The sequence below is a fragment of the Physeter macrocephalus genome, chromosome 10, assembly GCF_002837175.3.
Source record: "Physeter macrocephalus isolate SW-GA chromosome 10, ASM283717v5, whole genome shotgun sequence".
NCBI lineage: Eukaryota > Metazoa > Chordata > Mammalia > Artiodactyla > Physeteridae > Physeter > Physeter macrocephalus.
In genome coordinates this window covers 25,925,378-25,945,256 of record NC_041223.1, presented here as the reverse complement: position 1 = coordinate 25,945,256, position 19,879 = coordinate 25,925,378, and the positions used below count along the sequence as shown (strand labels likewise).

Sequence of the window (19,879 nt, the reverse complement as noted above, 5' to 3'; positions counted from 1 at the left end):
AAATATTTACAATTCTTATATCTTCTTCTTGGATTGATCCCTTGATCATTATATAGTGTCCTTCTTTGTCTCTTGTAATAGTCTTTATTTTAAAGTCTATTTTGTCTGATACGAGAATTGCTACTCCAGCTTTCTTTTGATTTCCATTTGCATGGAATCTTTTTCCATCCCTTCACTTTCAGTCTGTATGTGTCCCTAGGTTTGAAGTGGGTCTCTTGGAGACAGCATATGTACGGGTCTTGTTTTGTATCCACTCAGCCAGTCTCTGTCTTTTGGTTGGAGCATTTAATCCATTTACATTTAAGGTAATTATTGATATGTATGTTCCTATTACCATTTCCTTAATTGTTTTGGGTTTGTTATTGTAGGGTTTGATTAATATGTGTCTCGGCATGTTTCTCTTTGGGTTTATCCTATATGTGACTCTCTGTGCTTCCTGAACTTGATTGACTATTTCCTTTCCCATGTTAGGGAAGTTTTCAACTATAATCTCTTCAAATATTTTCTCAGACGCTTTCTTTTTCTCCTGTTCTTCTGGAACCCCTATAATTCGAATGTTGGTGCATTTAATGTTGTCCCAGAGGTCTCTGAGACTGTCCTCAATTCTTTTCATTCTTTTTTCTTTATTCTGCTCCTTGGCACTTATTTCCACCATTTTATCTTCCAGCTCACTTATCTGTTCTTCTGCCTCAGTTATTCTGTTATTGATTCCTTCTAGAGTATTTTTAATTTCAGTTACTGTGTTGTTCATCACTGTGTGTTTGCTCTTTAGTGCTTCTAGATACTTGTTAAACGTTTCTTGTACTTTCTCCATTCTGTTTCCGAGGATTTGGATCATCTTTACTATCATTACTCTGAATTCTTTTTCAGGTAGGTTGCCTATTTTGTCTTCATTTATTTGGTGTTGTAGGTTTTTACCTTACTTCTTCATCTGTAACATATTTTTTTTGTCATTTAATTTTTTTTTTGATGGGTGCTTCTGTATTCCTGTCTTATTGGTTGTTTGGCCTGAGACATCCAGCACTGGAATTTGCAGACAGCTGGACAGAGCTGGGTCTTGGTGCTGAGATGAGGACCTCTGCGAGGCCTTACTCCAATTGATATTCCCTGGGGTCTGAGGTTCTCTGTCAGTCCAGCGGTTTGGACTCGGAGCTCCCACCACAGGAGCTCGGGCCTGACCTCTGGCCTGGGAACCAAGATCCCGCAAGCATGTGGCAGGCGAAGTAATGGTTACCCAAAGACACGGACATCGAAATCCCTGGAACCGCCTGGCTGGTGCACGGCAATGGGGACCCAGAGCCGCCGGAGGGGCAGGGCAGTGGCCTCAGGTGCACAGGGCAGCCTGGTGTTCTCAGAGTCAGAGCCAGGCCATTTGCACCGCCCACGCTGCCCAGCGTGCCAGGGACTCCACCCGGGCTTGATAGGCCCGGATTCATGTCCGAGCTGGCTTCAGCTATTTTTAACTTATAGCCAATTTTCTTATACATATCAGTTAATTTTCAAGATTCATGTAAGATCTACACTACATGTTTGGTGGCTCCATCTCTTAAGTCTTTGTCAATCAATAGATTTTCCCCTCCAACTCTCTTTTACGTCTTTGCAATTTATTTGTTGAAGAAGTGAGATTCTTTGACACGTAGAGTTTTCCACTTGGATTTTATTGGTTGCTCCCCTTACAGTAGTGTGTAACATGTTTTTCTTTCCCCTGCATATCCTATTAATTAGCTTGTCCACCCTCACTTATATTTTGAGGTTCATGAGAATTTCTTGTCACCTGGTTTTCTTATATTTATTGTCCATGACTTTGGTTTTGGCTTCTATTAATGGGGATATTCAAAATTGGGGAAGTAGGGTTTTTTTAATGGGAATATTTCAACATTGCATCTTCTCATACAGTTTTCTTTTGCTGGAAAATTAGAAGTATTAAAATAATATATAGAGTGAGCTATTTTATATATTCTACTCTAGATACTTTTGTACCTCAATAAACAAACTGTGGTATAGACATACAATGGAATATAATTCATCCGTTAAAAGGAATGAAGTTATGATACATGCTACAACATGGATGTACCTTGAAAACATTATGCTAAGTGAAATAAGCCAGACACAGGTTAGCAAGTGCTGGAGTGATGGGGAGAATGCAGAGTTGTTGCTTACTGGTTATAGTTTCTCTTTGAGGTAATGAAAAAGTCTTGGAAATTAATAGTAATCATGGTTGCACAATATCATATGTGTAATTAATACTACTGAATTACACATGTAAAAATGGTTAAAATGGCAATTTTTGTTATATTTATAATAATTTTTTTAAAAAGGATTAAAGTGATGGAACTAAAAGGATATTATTACTTTGCTATCATCAACTCCCAATGAATCTAACAATTATTTCATATAGTAGAATTTATATACCATATCACCTTCTTCCTGAAGGGGAATAAAGAAGACACTTGAACAGTATTTTTTTTCTTTGACTTTGTCAGAACATGTAAATCATAATTTATCCATGCTTATAGGCACTGAGGGCTACCTTACAGAGTGATTCCTTATATCCATATAGTGCTTGGTAGTTTTCAGAAGCCTTTTATGTATAGTGTTTAGTTTGGTCTTGTGATGATTCTGTATTATGTTTGACCGAATTTCACAGAGGTCTGCTTTTGGTTCCAGGTCTGATAGAAGTCTGGATCATCCTGCTGGAGCAGCTCACAGCAGCTGTGTCTAACTGTCCACGTCAGCACCAACCCCCGACCTTGGATTTGCTCTTTGAGCTGTTGAGAGATGTTACCAAAACACCTGGTAAATATTTCTATGTCTGTCTTTCGAGGGAGTTTGTTATACATATAACTTTTTTCAGGTAGGTATTTGTATGAGTGTCTGTTTCACTGATGTAACCCCAGAGAGCATAATAGATGCTCGATATATATATTTGTTGATCGTTTAACACATGTCCTTGTATTGTTTATGGGTTTCCCACCAGTCCATTTATAAATAATGGGTGGTGGCCAGGTAGGTGAATGTGTAGAACCCCACTATATTTGGGCCAATGCTGTGGTATCAATGTCCCCTTGGGCCAGTTGGCTTTGCTCTGTTCTATGGTTACAGCCTTCCTCTGTGGCTGGGTCTCATATACTTCTGGCCCCAGGTCTGTTAGTAGGGCTTAACAGGCCTACCACGGACATGAACCAACCACTCAAATGTATGAAGACAGCAACATCTTAATTGTATAAGGGTCATAGGTGATTATATTTGGGAAAAGACATCTAGTGAGTTCCTGATAGTACAGGAAATGGCCCTTGGGAATTTATTTCTTGTTCTGAATTAGTCAAGGTTAGCATGCACACTTACTCATCCAAATTTTCCCAAGATTGGAGAAATTTTTTATAGAAATTTTAGTTTTCACTAGCAGAATCAGAACCACAAATGAAACCACTAGTTTAATTCTCAAGTAATAAGAGGAGTTTTGTATTCAGTATAAACTGATGAAGACTTGATAAGTGATACTGTTTTAAGATCCATAGCAAAGTTTATATCAGAATTTTTTTCAGGAACACCATTATAGCTACTACTACACATTAAAAATTTAAAGACTTTCTATCCAAGAATAAGCAGGTATCTTATAGAATTAATTATATGCCACTGTTTCTACATCTGTTTTATTGGTCAGTATCATTTTCTACTACTAAGTGTGTATGAAGAGCGTTTTAGCCCAATAATTCTACTCCTAGAAATCTATCAAAGGAAATTAACAGTAATGAAGATAACATTCTATATATAATGATGTTTGATGAAGCATCTTGAATACGAAAATAATTATGAACACCCTAAATGGGTTAAATAAGTTATGGTAAAAGCATGTAAATGTCTACAGGCATTAAAATCAATATCTGTGAATAATATTTAATGACATCAATAATTGTTTATAGGGCATTATGTTAAGATATATTTAGTGTGGAGTACAATCTCAACTTTATGAGAAGCATTTATAAATATACACATACACCCAAAGATAATACATTCAAAAAGTACTAGAAGGAAATACATCAAAATATTATTTTCTTCTTCTTTATATTCTCACGTGTTTTCTGTGTTTATTATGAAAAGGATACCTTGCTTTTGTAGTCAGAATTTTAAAAATCCATCAACATTTCCACAGATATTTTTATTACAGTGTTGCTCATAAAGCAAATTATAGAAACATCTTAAATTTCCATCAGTAAGGGAATGGATAAGTAAACTAATGCATATACAGTTTGAATAGTTTGGAACAGTATGTGGTAATAAAAATGAGGAATATCTAATTTGCTGACACAGAATGATCTCTAACTTGTAACTGTTACGGGCAAAAAAATCAACATGCAGACCAAGGTTTACCTTATCCCATTTATATAAAAGTAATTTTTAAAAAACACCTCTATTTCTCTTTGTTTCATATAAGTATATGTACTCTTAGTTTCATATAGATATACGTACTTACAGCTCAAAGGGTGAACTTTTTCTTATATGTGTATATGTATTTGTATGTTTATGGGGACTAAGGAATTGATCAAGTGATACTTGAGCTTTATCAGTATTGTTTGAATTTTTAGCGAGTATATTTATGTATTACGTAATTTAAATCATGCAGAAACAAAAAAGAAAAATGTCACCAAAGACCATCTATTGCCCAACCAGTGGTAAATTCTTTTTCCTTGCTCCTTCTCAGAAAGGGGAGCTCCTGCGAAAGAGGAAAGAGGTGGGAAGCTCTCTGCCATCACTCGGCGCTGCCATTTTGTTGCAGGAGAGGTGCTAAGATCACAATTCTGATACTAACCTTTCTTTTTCAGGACCAGGGTTTGGCATCTATGCAGTTGTTCACCTTCTCCTTCCCGTGATGTCCCTTTGGCTTCGCCGTAGCCATAAAGACCATTCTTACTGGGACGTGGCCTCTGCTAACTTCAAGCATGCCATTGGTCTGTCCTGTGAGCTGGTGGTGGAGCACATTCAGAGCTTCATCCACTCAGGTATCTATGGTGCCAGAGCAGCCCATGCTGAGTAGTTGTTTAGTAGACAGCAGCATTGTCTAGAAGTGCTTAGGAAACACCAGTGCATGATTTTTGTCCTGGGAATTATTAAAATAGAATTACATGGTTAGTGCCAGCCTTCTAATAGTAGGTTGTCAAGAAGAAAATTGGTACCCCTGTGTCCTCTACAAAATTATCAAACAGAGTGCTTAAAATACATGTGTGACTAAAAATAAAACACCTAATGAGGTCTAGGATATCTGTGCATTAGGAGAGGGGAGGCAAGTTCAAGTATATAATAAATTAAAAAAGAAGAAATACCCCTCTAGGCTGGGGGGTAAGGGAGAGAGTGTATCCTATTGTCCTGCTGCATCTGGGGAGGCTAAATGGAAGAGGCAGGGTTTTAGAAAAGGCTCAAATTATGGGCAAGAAGTTACTTAACAGATTAGGGGGGAAGAGGGGGGGGGTCTTAATATCTGTGGCACTTTGCAAAAGATTTGGAAGTGTGGGGTGGATAGTATGCTGAAGTCAGCAGACAGGGAGCTGTATGTCAGCTGTGGTACCAGTGGAGCAGCATTTGTGAAATAGATTCTTGCCATGGAAAGATCTGGAAATATGGGAGCAAGGAGGAATCTTACTGCTAGCCCTAAAGGTTTTAACGAAAAGGGAAAGACATGCAGAAGTTTAAAGGAAGAGGTGAGGTCAGAGGCTCCCTTGTTGGCGAGGTTAGAGAAACTTATGAGAACCTGACCCCAAGGAAGAGTCAAAAAGCAAAGATAAGAAATGGGGGTCTCCACTAAGCTTAGTAAGGACAATTTGCCCTGCAAAAAACACACTGATCGAGAAAGAAGAAAAATGGGTATTTCCACATGCAGGCACTAACTGCATCCCTAGTGGTAGAGTTTCTGTCCAGGTCCTGGCTTTGCACAGCTCAGGACCCTTGAGGATTCCACTGAGAATTGGTTCTGTGGCATCGCAGGGACTTTGTGGAAAAGAATACTGGCGTATTCCTTGAACTGGGCAAACAGAATGTGATTTTGGGAGGTCTTATTTTCTTTAGGCTGGGGACAGCATGCAGACTGAAGCCAAACTGAAAAGGTTCAAGAAGTGGTAGTGGGTATGAGAAGATTTTTTGTTTACTAAGAGCATTTAATTCAATCTAATTCAACGATCATTCCATAAGGAATGTTTGTTTTATCTTTCCCTTTAAGAATTAAAATATTTTACTAGCTAGTATTCAGGCTATATAATAGTATAATGTTCTGTTTTGCTTAAGCAGAGGAATTATATACTTTGCAAAGTGTACATCAACACATTGAAGTGAGCCACATGCATTTCATCTTGATATATCTAGAAATGGATGAAACAAGCTAAAATTAGGTAAAACCAAGACAATTTTTGCTGTAATGAGTGTTTTAATTTTGTTATGGCCATTTTTCTCATTGTTCTATTTCCCAGAAACTTGTATATTTTTTGTATCATTTAGCCTTTCCTCTTTTGCTGTAGTATAGATGCCGTCCAGCCCGTTCCTTTGCAATACCACTGAGTGCAATCTTGCTTTGATTTTCCTGCAGACATCAGGTACGAGAGCATACTCAACACCATGCTGAAGGACCTCTTTGAGTTGCTGGTGGCGTGTGTGGCCAAGCCCACAGAAACCATCTCCCGAGTGGGCTGCTCCTGTATTAGGTGACATAAAGGTTCCCTGGCTCGCCACAAAACTGGAGTTTTTATTATGAAATCCAGGGGAATTAAATTCTTTGATGGTAGCAGTCTACTTCTCATAAACAAACATGACTGTGCTACTAACTCTTAATTTCATCCAGTCAGCAAATATTTATTGTGTAAGTCATTATACAGGGTGCTCTGCTGCCCAGAAAGTGATGTGACCAAGGTTCCTACCCGCAGGGAGCATACAACCTGTTCTAAAGGACAAAGAGAGTCATGGGAAAAGTGATAGGGAGGAGGAACTATAAATGCCATGAAAGGATGAGACGCCTGGAGAGTAGAGCAGTCAGCAAGACCTTTTGTAGTAATGATACTTGGTCAGATCTCCCAAGGTGGGTTGGCTTCCGATAGGTGGCGACTTTGTAAGCAGAAGAACGGCATGAGCACATACATGGAGATAAGAGTTACAAGTGACAAGAGGGTTTTATCTTGTTATGTGTAGAGGAGTAGTGGCAAATTGGGCTGGAATGGGAAAATTAGTATAGAATATATACATGCAAGCCTGAGTTTAAACATCGGCCTATTTGTAGTGGGGATCCATTGATATTTTTTTTTTTACATTAAACGGGTTAGGAAATAGTATTAGGACGATGGCATACCAGATGGGCCGAAGGCAAGAGTGACAAAAGACAGCAAGACTTGTAAGGGAACTACAGACTAAATCTAGGCACGCGTCTGGAAGGACCTACCTACCTTTTGTGACAATAAAATATATGAATTCAAGACTTCTTTCCGTTTTTCTCCTGGCAGGTACGTCCTCGTGACAGCGGGCCCCGTGTTCACGGAGGAGATGTGGAGGCTGGCTTGCTGTGCCCTGCAGGATGCCTTCTCGGCCACGCTCAAGCCGGTGAAGGTAAGTCACTCAGAGGAGAGACCAGGGCACCTCCAGCCTTCCTCAGCTCCCTGGTGTTCCTCAAGTTGGGTCGCCTGGATTCCGCCTCCCTCCTTGTAGCAGGCGGTCTCACTTGGTGGGAACAAGGGAACAAGGTAGCTGGATCAGTACTTTGTCCCAGACACAGTGACAATGGCAGATCAAAGACAGGGCCTGGAGCCATGAGCTCAGCTGCACCCAGCGAACGACTGCTGTGTTTCTCCCCAGGATCTGCTGGGCTGCTTCCACAGCGGCACCGAGAGCTTCAGCGGGGAAGGCTGCCAGGTGAGGGTGGCGGCCCCATCCTCCTCCCCCAGTGCTGAGGCCGAGTACTGGCGCATCCGAGCCATGGCTCAGCAGGTAAGGGTGGGGTTTTTGACCCCAGGGGCTCTGGAAGCTTGAGATATTGCTAGGGGTTGTTTCTGAAGGCCACGCATCACCACACTGCCTTTCATTCCTTTAGGGACATATGTGTCCTGGCTCTGAGCTCTGGCCAGTGCTGTTCTTTTTCAGAAATCACTTGAACCTAGTCAACAGTGTTATGGTCCTCTCACCATTTCTAGCTTGTTGCATCCTCCAGTACCCTGATCAAACAGGGTCCTTTTCCACCCGGCCACTGCACTCCATACATAACTTGACTTGCACTACTTATGTTATAAATAGTTACTGAAATACTACTGTTAATGCTAGACTATGAGTGTCTAAAAATGGTAAACTTATTTCTTTTTCCTCTATCTCCCATACACAGCAAAGAGCTTAACATTTACAAGTTGTTTAATAAATTTGAGTTGAATGTTAACTAATCAGTAAAATTAAGATGTACTTATCTGTGCAGGAATCACCATGTACCAATGACTTTTTCTTCTGACACATGGCAGAAGTCACAAAAGTTGGTTGTAAGCTGATGAGTCAGGAGCAGAGAACATATTCTGTATATTGGTAGTCCTAGAGCAGGGCAGATAGAAGGCACTTATTAAATATTTCTCGAGTCAATGAATCACTAAATTACAGAAGTCCTTAATAACTGATACTACTCACATCTGCTGAGCACATTCCTAAGATCCCAGGACACGGGTTCTGGCCAGGAACCATAACAGAGAAGGCAAGAGGGTGGTCCTCCTCTGAAGGGGTGGCCTCTCTAAGTAGAAAGCCTTCACAGCTGACTAGATGAGGAATTTTCCCATGTGCATCCAGCAGTCTTTCCACCCACAGCAAGAATATGAAAGTGGGATCCTGTTCTGAAATAGTTAATGGAGAAGAGCAGCTGAAAACAGTTAGTAATCTTTCGTTTCTTCATATTACTTTCTTCTTCAGTCCCAAACCTTCTCCCATATTTACTCTTCAGACAACCCAGTATTCAATTATCTGATAATTTAACAAGATTCGGAAAGAAAAAATTCCTTAAGAATACTCAGGTTTCCAAAGAGAAGTAGTGAAGGCATATTAAATAATGTCAAATGAAATCATTTGGATCAGAATCCGAGGAGTGGCTACTGTTTTCTAAGTCACTTCTCCCATTGTCTGTTAATAGAGCAGCATGGCCACAGCAGCAGCCCTGACAGGAGAAGTCTCAATTAGTTTCCTCTTCCTGCACGGTTTAGAATATGTACCAAACAGACGTCTAAAGCAGAGAAGACCTCTTACAAACGTAGCCCCTTTTTATTTACTCTTAACTAACATTAAATGTCAGTCCTTGCTATTTGGAGTGTAATGACTTGTCACGTGGCAGAAGCAGTAGTGTTATTACTATTCGTGCCAGCAGCTAACTTTTATCGAGTATTTACTCTTCTGTTCTAATGCTTTGCATATGTCAGTACACACGTATTAATTCATTTAATTCTCTCAACAAACATACCAGTAGGAAATCACCACCAACCTCATTTTAAAGGTGAAAAAATGAGTAGAAAGAGTGAGCCACTTGCCGAAGGCCATCCAGCTGATCCCTGGCGGAGGCAGGTCGAGGATGGTGGCACTCTGACCTGTATCTTTTTATACGTATGCAGGTGTTTATGTTGGACACCCAGAGCTCCCCAAAGACTCCAAACAACTTTGATCATGCTCAGTCCTGTCAGCTCATTATTGAACTGCCTCCTGATGAGAAGCCAAATGGACACACCAAGAAAAGGTAAGCAGCCAAGTGCTTATAAATAGGAAAGTTCATTTATTCCCAGCTCTTACTCATTGTAATTCAAGCTTCAGCCAAGAATACTGAAAACAGTTGTGGGGTCACTTAGCAAAAACTTGTTAGCATTTTAGCCAAATTTCCCACATTTCACATGTGTTCCTTTGATAGGGCTGCCATAACAAAGTACACAGACTGGGTGGCTTAAACAACAAGAATTTAATTTCTCACAGTTCTGGAGCCTAGAAGTCCCAGATCAGGGTGTCAGCCATGTTGGTTTCTTCTGAGGCCTCCCTCCTTGGCTTCTAGATGAATGTCCGTTCCCTGTGTCTTTGCATGGTCTTTCCTCTGTATATGTCTTTGTGCAAATTTCCTCCTCTTAGGAGGACACCAGTCAGATTAAGTCCTGTCCTAATGCCCTCATTAACCCAATTATTTCTTTAAAGACCCTTTTTCCAAGTATACATTCTGTGATACGATGGATTAGGACTTCCATGTATGAATTTGGGTGGGGGGGACACAACTCACTGTATCTATGTATCTGCAGCATCATACATATCATAATCCTTTTTAAAAAAATATGAGGCCTGATTCATATTGTTTCAGTGAGAAATACATCATTAACTTCTCATGAGCAGTACAGCTGTTAGGATACAGAAAGCTCAGTGCATGCCACAGGAAACTTGCTCTTTTTAAATACTATCATCCTGCCAAAAAAACATTGTTCCTAGAGTTTAAGATGAAGCCAGTGATTGAAAGTTCCCATTTTAAAACTTCTGACACACTAATAATGATGATGATAAGTATTTGAGTGCAATAGATGAAATACAGGGAGTAGGTAATCCACTTCCACTTGTGCATGAGGAAACATTCAGGGAGACTGTGAAGCAGGGGAGCTGGAATCAAAACCAGGTCTAGCTGAGCACAATGCCTGTGTCCTTTACCATTTCCATGTTAGGGAGAGGGTGTGATTTTTCCAAAAGTTACGGGGTAGCATAGCACTTTGATTAATATACCTATTTGGGTGAAATTTCCAGGTACTAATTTTTTTTAGTCAAGTGTGTGTGGTACATACAGAAGACTATGTGGAAGGTTCAAAGGTTATCAAGCATGAATAAAAAGTGAAATAACTATGAACCTGCCACTGCACTTCAGAAGTAGAACTTTACCAATATCCCACGAATTCCTCCCAATTCTGTGCCCTGCTTCCCTCCACTGCCGATCACTCAAAAGTGTTGGGCATTTTTATCTATTCTGCATACCAACGATTGTGCACTCCTTTCCACAGCCTTAAGTGTTGATCTACTTTCAAATTTCAGTTCTTTTCTTACCTGTTTTCCTTTTTTTTATATATTTCTAGTCCCTTCAGCCAATTATTCCTACTAAAACAATTTTTGAAGTAAAAGGAGAAAAAGGGGGAGAGGAATACTAAGCTGAATTCACATTATAAATAAAACACAGGAAAAATAGGATCACCTAATATTCCTGTTACTGGTTTAACGGTTTTAAAAGGTTAAGATTTAAAAATTTATCACCATTGTTCCTCAGTTTACTTAGTACTTTTAATAGACAAGCCCCCTCAATGAAATTCAGTAAAACAGGAAAAGCACAAATTCTTTAGTAGAAGACACTATGCCTTAAAACATCCTCTAAAATTCCTTAAGTGTTTTGCGTTGTTGGATTTGACTCATTCACAGGGGCAATTCTTAGCATAGAAGGGAGAAGATGAATTAGACGTAAGAAAATGAGTTAGACGTAAGAAAAGTTTGTGCATCTGCTGGTCAGGTGCATCCTCAGAGGTCCACATTAAAATCACCCATGGGGAGAAAAAGACTGGAACTAAAACCAGATTGCAACATTTAAGTAAAGAGAAATCTGGGTTTGTTTGTTTGTTTTAACATCTTTATTGGAGTATAATTGCTTTATAATGGTGTGTTAGTTTCTGCTTTATAACAAAGTGAATCAGTTATACATATACACATGTTCCCATATCTCTTCCCTCTTGCGTCTCCCTCCCTCCCACCCCTCTAGGTGGTCACAAACCACTGAGCTGATCTCCCTGTGCTATGCGGCTGCTTTATTCATTTGTATGGCTAACATTCCATTGTATGTATATATACCACAAATACTTTCTCCATTAATCTGTTGATGGACACTTGGGTTGCTTTCTTATCTTGGCTGTGGTAAATAATTCTGCTATGAACATTGGGGTGCATGTATTTTTTGAGTTATTATCTGTTTGCATGATTAGTTTCTAAATTTTTATAGTGTTATCAGAGAGCTCAGTGAATGTAGGCTAATCGTAGGGTATAGTGATGTCTTCTTTGTGGCAAAATATATGGTCAAATAAAAATAACATTTCCTGGACATCTAGTTTCATGATGTAGAGTTTGATACAGCTATTAGACATAACATGTTAACCAGGTAATTCACATCTATAACAGTCTACTTTATTGTTTTCTACCTTTAAAAAGAGTCATGTACCACAATGTTCATTGCAGCTCTATTTACAGTAGCCAGGACATGGAAGCAACCTAAGTGTCCATCAACAGATGACTGACTTCTGAAGGTTGTGCTTCCTACTTCAGGAGTCCAGGCTGCCAGCAGGATGGGGTTGAAGTGTCAGAGCCACTGCTCAAGGAGACCATTTCTTCCAGGCACCTGCACTCAGAACTCTAATCTGGTTTTGGTTATTTAGGTTTGTTTTGAATGCTTCTCTCTGCATACATTTGCCCTGGGACAAGAAGATGAGAAAGGCACTGCCCTGTCCCTTGAAGATTTATGGTATAGTGGGGAGGCCAGCCCAGTGATAAGTGACAGGATTTCCCTTCTTAGTTAGGGTCCTGTAGTTGTGGACATGAAGCACTAGACCAAATTGGTGGCTTTCACAGCCTGCTTCTTCAAAAGAGTGCATATTCAAGTCTCCTAATACCTCAAGTAACTTCTATGGTGGGGGAATTGGGAGGGGTTGGGGAGTTACCATTTAATAGGTTCAGAGCTTCTGTTTGTGATGATGAAAAAGTTCTAGAAATAGATAGTGGTGATGGTTATACAACATTGTGCATGTACTTAATGCTACTGAATTGAACTTTTAAAAGTGGTTAAAATGGTAACATCAGGTTATATATATTTTACCACAAAAAAGTTGCTTAAGTGATATGTTAGAAGGGGTTACTGTTTGTGACAGCTCTTTGTACATATTCCATTTTTGCTGAAAGTACGATGTTTTCTTTGAGATACCACTACACAGAGGTCAAGGTCAACCTTTAAAAAATGTATGGGAGGATTTTTGTTCTTTTTTGCTAGTTAAAATATTTTTCCTGCTAGTTATAAAAGTAATTTTTAAATTCATGGTCTTAAAAAATGGTACAAATGAACTTATTTACAAAACAGAAATAGAGTCACAGATGTAGAAAACAAACTAATGGTTACCAGGGGGGAAAGGGAGGGGGGAGAGAGAAATTGGGAGATTGGGATTGACATATACACACTACTATATATAAAATAGGTAACTAATAAGAACCTACTGTATAGCACAGGGAACTCACTCAATACTCTGTAATGACCTATATGGGAAAAGAATCTTAAAAGGAGATATAGGTATATACGTAATACGTATGAGATATAGTCACTGATGCACTTTGCTGTACACCTGAAACTAACATGACATTGTAAATCAACTATACTCCAATAAAAAATATTTTTTTAAGTATTTATTAATGTAACAGTTGGACTTTTGAAATCAGTAGTATGAATGAGTTGTAATTTTGTCATTATCCAGTTATGCGAATTAGTTTGCAACATCATGGCATAAGCTATTTTCATGAAATTCTAAGAGCAGTGAAAAAGAATGGGAAACCATAAACCCAAAACCACATTGGTGGATTAAAATGTTGAAATTAGAATCTAGAATGTTTTCTTAGTACAGGAATCCAGCCAAACAAAAGGGGCTGAATCACCAAAACGTGAGCATTCACTTCTAATGTTGCCTTATCGGGGCTGTGCCCTGATTAGGAAGTTGTCATGACTGGCAGGTTGCACCTGCTTCTCAACCAGGAGAGCTGGCCAGATGTCTAGGGAGCATTCACCCTCTCCCACCTCCCCCAAATGTGCATCCAAGGCCCACAAACAAGTCCCACGTCTGTGCTGGCAGAAAAGGATGCAAAAAGGAATTAGCCTGTGCTGAGTGAATGCTGTTTTCTCTCCTAGGTTTGTTTTAGAAGGCTGCAAATTAAATTATCAATTTCTTTAATTTCTTTCTTTGAAAAAGCCCCATAATACCTCTAAAGTTAAACTTTTCAGTGTTTAGACCTTCTCTATCTCACACACTGGAAGCACTAAAGCTTTTATACATATGTACCTAAAGCATTAACATTTTTAATCCTGGAAAACTGGTTTGGTGCCTATAAACCAACTTCAATAAGATTCAAACCAACTTCAATAAGATTCTGAAAGCTTTGGGTTTGAAGATGGTGGAGTAGGAGGACATGAGCTCACCCCTTCTTATGGAAAAACCAAAATCACAACTAACTGCTGAACAGCCACTGACAAATAAATGCTGGAACCTACCAAAAAAGACACCCTACATCCAAAGACAAAGAAGAAGCCACAGTGAGACAGTAGGAGGGGCACAATCATGATAAAATCAAATCCCATATACACCGGGTGGGCAACCCACAAACTGAAAAACAATTATACCACAGAAGTTCTCGCACAAGAGTGAAAGGTCTGAGGCCCACACCAGGCTCCCCAGCCTGGGGGTCTGGCAACAGAAGGAGGAGGCCCCAGAGAATCTGGCTTTGAAGGCCAGCGGGGTTTGATTGCAGGAATTCCACAGGACTGGGGGAGACAGAAACTCCACTCTTGGAGGGCGCACACAGGGTCTCGTGCACAGTACCCAGGGAAAAAAGCAGAGACCTCATAAGACACTGGCCAGACTTACCTGCTAGTATCGGAGGGTCTCCTGCAGAGTTGTGGGTGGGGGGTGGCTGTGGTTCACTGCAGGGACAGGGACACTGGTGGCAGCAGTTCTGGTGAATATTCATTGGCGTGAGCGCTCTTGGAGGCTGCCATTTTCTCACCAAGACCTGGCCCCACCCAACAGCCTGTAGGCTCCAGTGCTGGGATGCTTCAGGCCAAACAACCAACAGGGAAGGAACACAGCCCCACCCATCAGCAGGCTGCTTAAAGTCTTCCTGAATAAATAGCTGCCCGATAAACACACCCCGACATGGCCCTGCCCACCAGAGGGAAAAGATCCAGCTCCACCCACCAGTGGACAGGTACCAGTCCCTCCCACCAGGAAGCCTGCACAGGTCTCTTAGCCTCATCCACCAGGGGGCAGACAGCAGAAGCAAGAAGGACTACAACCCTGCAGCCTGTGGAATGGAAACTGCAATCACAGAAAGTCAGACAAAATGATACGGCAGAGGAATATGTCCCAGATGAAAGAACAAGATAAAACCCCAGAAGAACTACTAAGTGAAGTGGAGCTAGTCAATCTACCTAAAAAAGAATTCAGAGTAATGATAGTAAAGATGACCCAAGATCTTGAAAAAAGAATAGAGGCACAGATCAAGTAGATACAAGAAACAAAGACCTAGAAGAACTAAAGAACAAACAAACAATATAATAACTGAAATGAAAAATACCCTAGAAGGAATCAATAGTAGAATAACTGAGGCAGAAGAACAGATAAGTGAGCTGGAATACAGAATGATGGAAATCACTGCTGTCGAACAGAATAAAGAAAAAAGAATGAAAAGAAAGGACAGCCTAAGAGACCTCTGGGTCAACATTAAATGCACCAACATTCACTTTATAGGGGCCCCAGAAGGAGAAGAGAAAGGACCTAAGAAAATATTTGAAGAGATAAGCTAAAAACTTCCCTAACATGGGAAAAGGAACAGTCACCCAAGTCCAGAAAGTTCAGAGTCCCAGGCAGGATAAACCCAAGGAGGAACACACTGAGACACATAGTAATCAAACTGACAAAAATTAAAGATAAAGAAAAATATTAAAAGCAACAAGGGAAAAGAAACAACCTACAGGGTTTCCCTGGTTGCGCAGTGGTTGAGAGTCTGCCTGCCGATGCAGGGGACGCGGGTTCGTGCCCCGGTCCGGGAAGATCCCACATGCTGCAGAGCGGCTGGGCCCGTGAGCCATGGCCGCTGGGCCTGCGTGTCCGGAGCCTGTGCTCCGCAACGGGAGAGGCTGCGGCAGTGAGAGGCCTGCATACTGCAAATAAATAAATAAATAAATAAAAACAACCTACAAGGGGATTCCCATAAGGTTATCAGCTGATTTCTCAGCAGAAACTCTGCAGGCCAGAAGGGAGTGGGATTCTATATTTAAAGTGATGGAAGGGGAAAACCTACAACCCAAGAATATTCTACCCAGCAAGGCTCTCATTCAGATTTGGCAGAGAAATCAAAAGCTTTACAGACAAGCAAAAACTAAGAGAATTCAGCACCACCAGCTTTGCAACAAATGCTAAAGGAACTTCTCTAAGCAGAAAAGAAAAAGCCACAACTAGAAACAAGAAAATTATGAATGGAAAAGTTCACTGGTAAAGGCAAACATACAGTAAAAATAGGAAATAATCTGCACACAAATATGATATGAAAACCAGCAATTGTGAGAAGAGGAGATCACAAATGCAGGATATTGGAAATGCATTTGAAATTAAAAGAATGGCAACTTAAAACAATCTTGCTTTTATATAGACTTCTGTATCAAAAACCTCATGGTAACTGCAAACCAAAAATCTACAATAGATACACACACAAAAAAGAAAAAGTAATCCAAACACAACACTAAAGTTAGTCATCAAATCACAAGAGAAGAGAACAAAAGAGGAAGGGAAGAAAAAGCACCTACAAAAACAAATTCAAAACAATTAAAATGGCAATAAGAATATACATATCGAGGGCTTCCCTGGTGGCGCAGTGGTTGAGAGTCCGCCTGCCAATGCAGGGGACGCGGGTTCGTGCCCCGGTCCGGGAGGATCCCACATGCCGCGCAGCGGCTGGGCCCGTGAGCCATGGCCACTGAGCTTGCGCATCTGGAGCCTGTGCTCCGCAACGGGAGAGGCCGCGGCAGTGAGAGGCCCGCATACCACAAAAAAAAAAAAAAAAAAAGAATATACATATCGATAATTACTTTAAATGTAAACGGATTAAATCCTCCAACCAAAAGACACAGACTGGCTGAATGGATACAAAAACCACATGTGTATATATGCTGTCTACAGGAGACCCACTTCAGATCTAGGAACACATAGAGACAAAGTGAGTGAATGGCAAAATGTATTCCGTGCAAATGGAAATCAAAAGAAAGTTGGAGTAGCAATATTTATATAAGACAAAATAGACTTTAAAGATTGTTACAAGAAACAAAGAAGGACACTACATAATGATCAAGGAATCAATCCAAGAAGATATAACAATGGCAAATATATATGCACCCAACCTAGTATCTGCCTTATATATTGAGGTGCTCCTAACAGCCATAAAAGAGAAAACAACAGTAACATAATAATAGTGGGGGACTTTAACATCCCACTTACATCAATGGACAGATCATCCAGACAGAAAATAAATAGGGGAACACAGGCTTTAAATGACATATTAAACCACAAGGATTTAACTGATATTTATAGAGCATTCCATCCAAAAGCAGCAAATACACATTCTTTTCAAGTGCACATGGAACATTCTCCAGGACTGATCACATGCTGGGCCACAAAACGAGCCTTGGTAAATTTAAGAAAATTGAAATCATATCAAGCATCTTTTCTGACCACAATGCTATGAGATTAGAAATCAACTACAAGAAAAAAACTGTTAAAAAACACAAACACATAGAGGCTAAACAATATGCTACTAAACAACGAATGGATCAGTGAAGAAATCAAAGAGGAAATCAAAAAAGACCTAGAGACGAATGAAAATGAAAGCATGATCATCTAAAACCTATGGGACTCAGCAAAACAAGTTCTAACAGGGAAGTTTATAGCAATACAATCTTACGTCAGGAAACAAGAAAAATCTCAAATAAACAACCTAACCTTACACCTAAAGGAACTAGAGAAACAAGAACAAAAAACCCCCAAAGTTAGTAGAAGGAAAGACATCGTAAACATCAGAGCAGAAATAAATGAGATACAGACAAAGGAAACAATAAAAAGATAAATGAAACTAAAAGCTGGTTCTTTGAGAAGATTAAAAAAATTGATAAACCTTTAGCCAGACTCATCAAGAAAGAGAGGGAAGAGAGCTCAAGTCAATAAAATTAGAAATGAAAAAGGAGAAGTTACAACGGATACCACAGAAATACAAAGGACCATAAGAGACTATTATAAGCAACTATATGCCAATAAAATGGACAACCTGGAAGAAATGGACAAATTCTTATAAAGGTACAGTCTCCCAAGACTGAACCAGGAAGAAATAGAAAATATGAAAAGACCAGTCACAAGTACTGAAATTAAAACTGTGATGAAAAAACTCCCAACAAAATACCAGGGCCAGATGGCTTCACAGGTGAATTCTACCAAACATTTAGAGAAGAGCTAACACCCATCGTTCTCAAACTCTTCCAAAAAATTGCAGAGGAAGGAATGGAACACTCCCAAACTCATTCTATGAGGCCACCATCACCCTGATACGAAAACCAGACAAAGATACAAAAAAAAAAAAAAGAAAGAAAATTAAAGGCCAATATCACTGATGAACGTAGGTACAAAAATCCTCCACAAAATACTAGCACACCAAATCCAACAATACATTAAAAGGATCATACACCATGATAAAGTGGGATTTATCCCAGGGATACAAGGGTTTTTCAATATCCGCAAATCAATCAGTGTGATACACTGCATCAACAAATTGAAGAATAAAAACTATATGATCATCTCAATAGATGCAGAAAAAGCTTTTGACAAAATTCAATACCCATTTATGATTTTAAAAATCTCCAGAAAGTGGGCATAGAGGGAACATACCTCAACATAATAAAGGCCATATATGACGAACCTACAGCTAAAATCATAGCCAACAATGAAAAACTGAACGCATTTCCTGTAAGATCAGGACAAGGATGTCCACTCTCATCACTTTTATTCAACATAATTTTGGAAGTCCTAGCCACAGCAATCAGAAGAAAAAGAAATAAAGGGAATCCAAATTGGAAAAAAGAAGTAAAACTGCCACTGATTGCAGATAACATGATACTATACATAGAAAATCCTAAAGATGATACCAGAAAACTACTAGCGCTCATCAATGAAATTGGTAAAGTTGCAGGATACAAAATAAATACAGAGAAATCTGTTGCATTTCTGTACACTAACAACAAACGGTCAGAAAGCAAAATTAAAGAAACAATCCCACTTACCATCACATCTAAAAGAATAAAATACCTAGGAATAAACCTACCTAAGAAGGCAAAGGACCTGTACTCTGAAAACTATGACACTGATGAAAGAAATTAAGATGACACAAACAGATGGAAAACTATACCATGTTCTTGGATTGGAAGAATCAATAGTGTCAAAATGACTATACTACCCAAGGCAATCTACAGATTCAGTGCAATCCCTATCAGATTACCAATGGCATTTTTCACAGGACTAGAACAAAAACATTTAAAATTTGTATAGACACACAACAGACCCCGAATAGCCAAAGCAATCCTTTTTTTAAAATTTATTTATTTATTCATTTATTTAATTTTTGGCTGCATTGGGTGTTCGCTGCTGCATGCGGGTTTTCTTTAGTTGCTGAGAACGGGGACTACTCTTCGTTGTGGTGCGCAGGCTTCTCATTGCGGTGGCTTCTCTTGTTGCAGAGCATGGGCTCTAGGCACGTGGGCTTCAGTAGTTGTGGCTCGTGGGCTCTAGAGTGCAGGCTTAGTAGTTTTGGTGCACGGGTTTAGTTGCTCCACAGCATGTGGGATCTTCCCAGACCAGGGCTCGAACGTGTGTCCCCTGCATTGGCAGGCAGATTCTTAACCACTGCACCACCAGGGAAGCCCCAAAGCAATCTTGAGAAAGATAAACAGAGCTGGAGGAATCAGGCTCCCAGACTTCAGACTATACTACAAAGCTACAGTCATCAAAACAGCATGGTACTGGCACAAAAACAGAAATATAGATCA

The 19,879-nt window shown here is 39.8% G+C and overlaps 1 protein-coding gene across 11 annotated transcripts in view; it reads left to right on the top strand.

Moving 5' to 3' along the window:
• ARFGEF3 (ARFGEF family member 3) overlaps positions 1-19,879 on the top strand; it is a 192,849-nt gene that overhangs the window by 167,235 nt on the left and 5,735 nt on the right. For all 11 annotated transcript variants that reach the window (XM_055087475.1, XM_028494381.2, XM_024122650.3 and 8 more), the window contains 6 exons: positions 2,668-2,796; positions 4,824-5,000; positions 6,575-6,689; positions 7,479-7,581; positions 7,828-7,959; positions 9,603-9,724. In XM_055087475.1, coding sequence (XP_054943450.1) covers positions 2,668-2,796; positions 4,824-5,000; positions 6,575-6,689; positions 7,479-7,581; positions 7,828-7,959; positions 9,603-9,724 — 778 coding nt within the window. The remainder of the gene's footprint in view (positions 1-2,667; positions 2,797-4,823; positions 5,001-6,574; positions 6,690-7,478; positions 7,582-7,827; positions 7,960-9,602; positions 9,725-19,879) is intronic.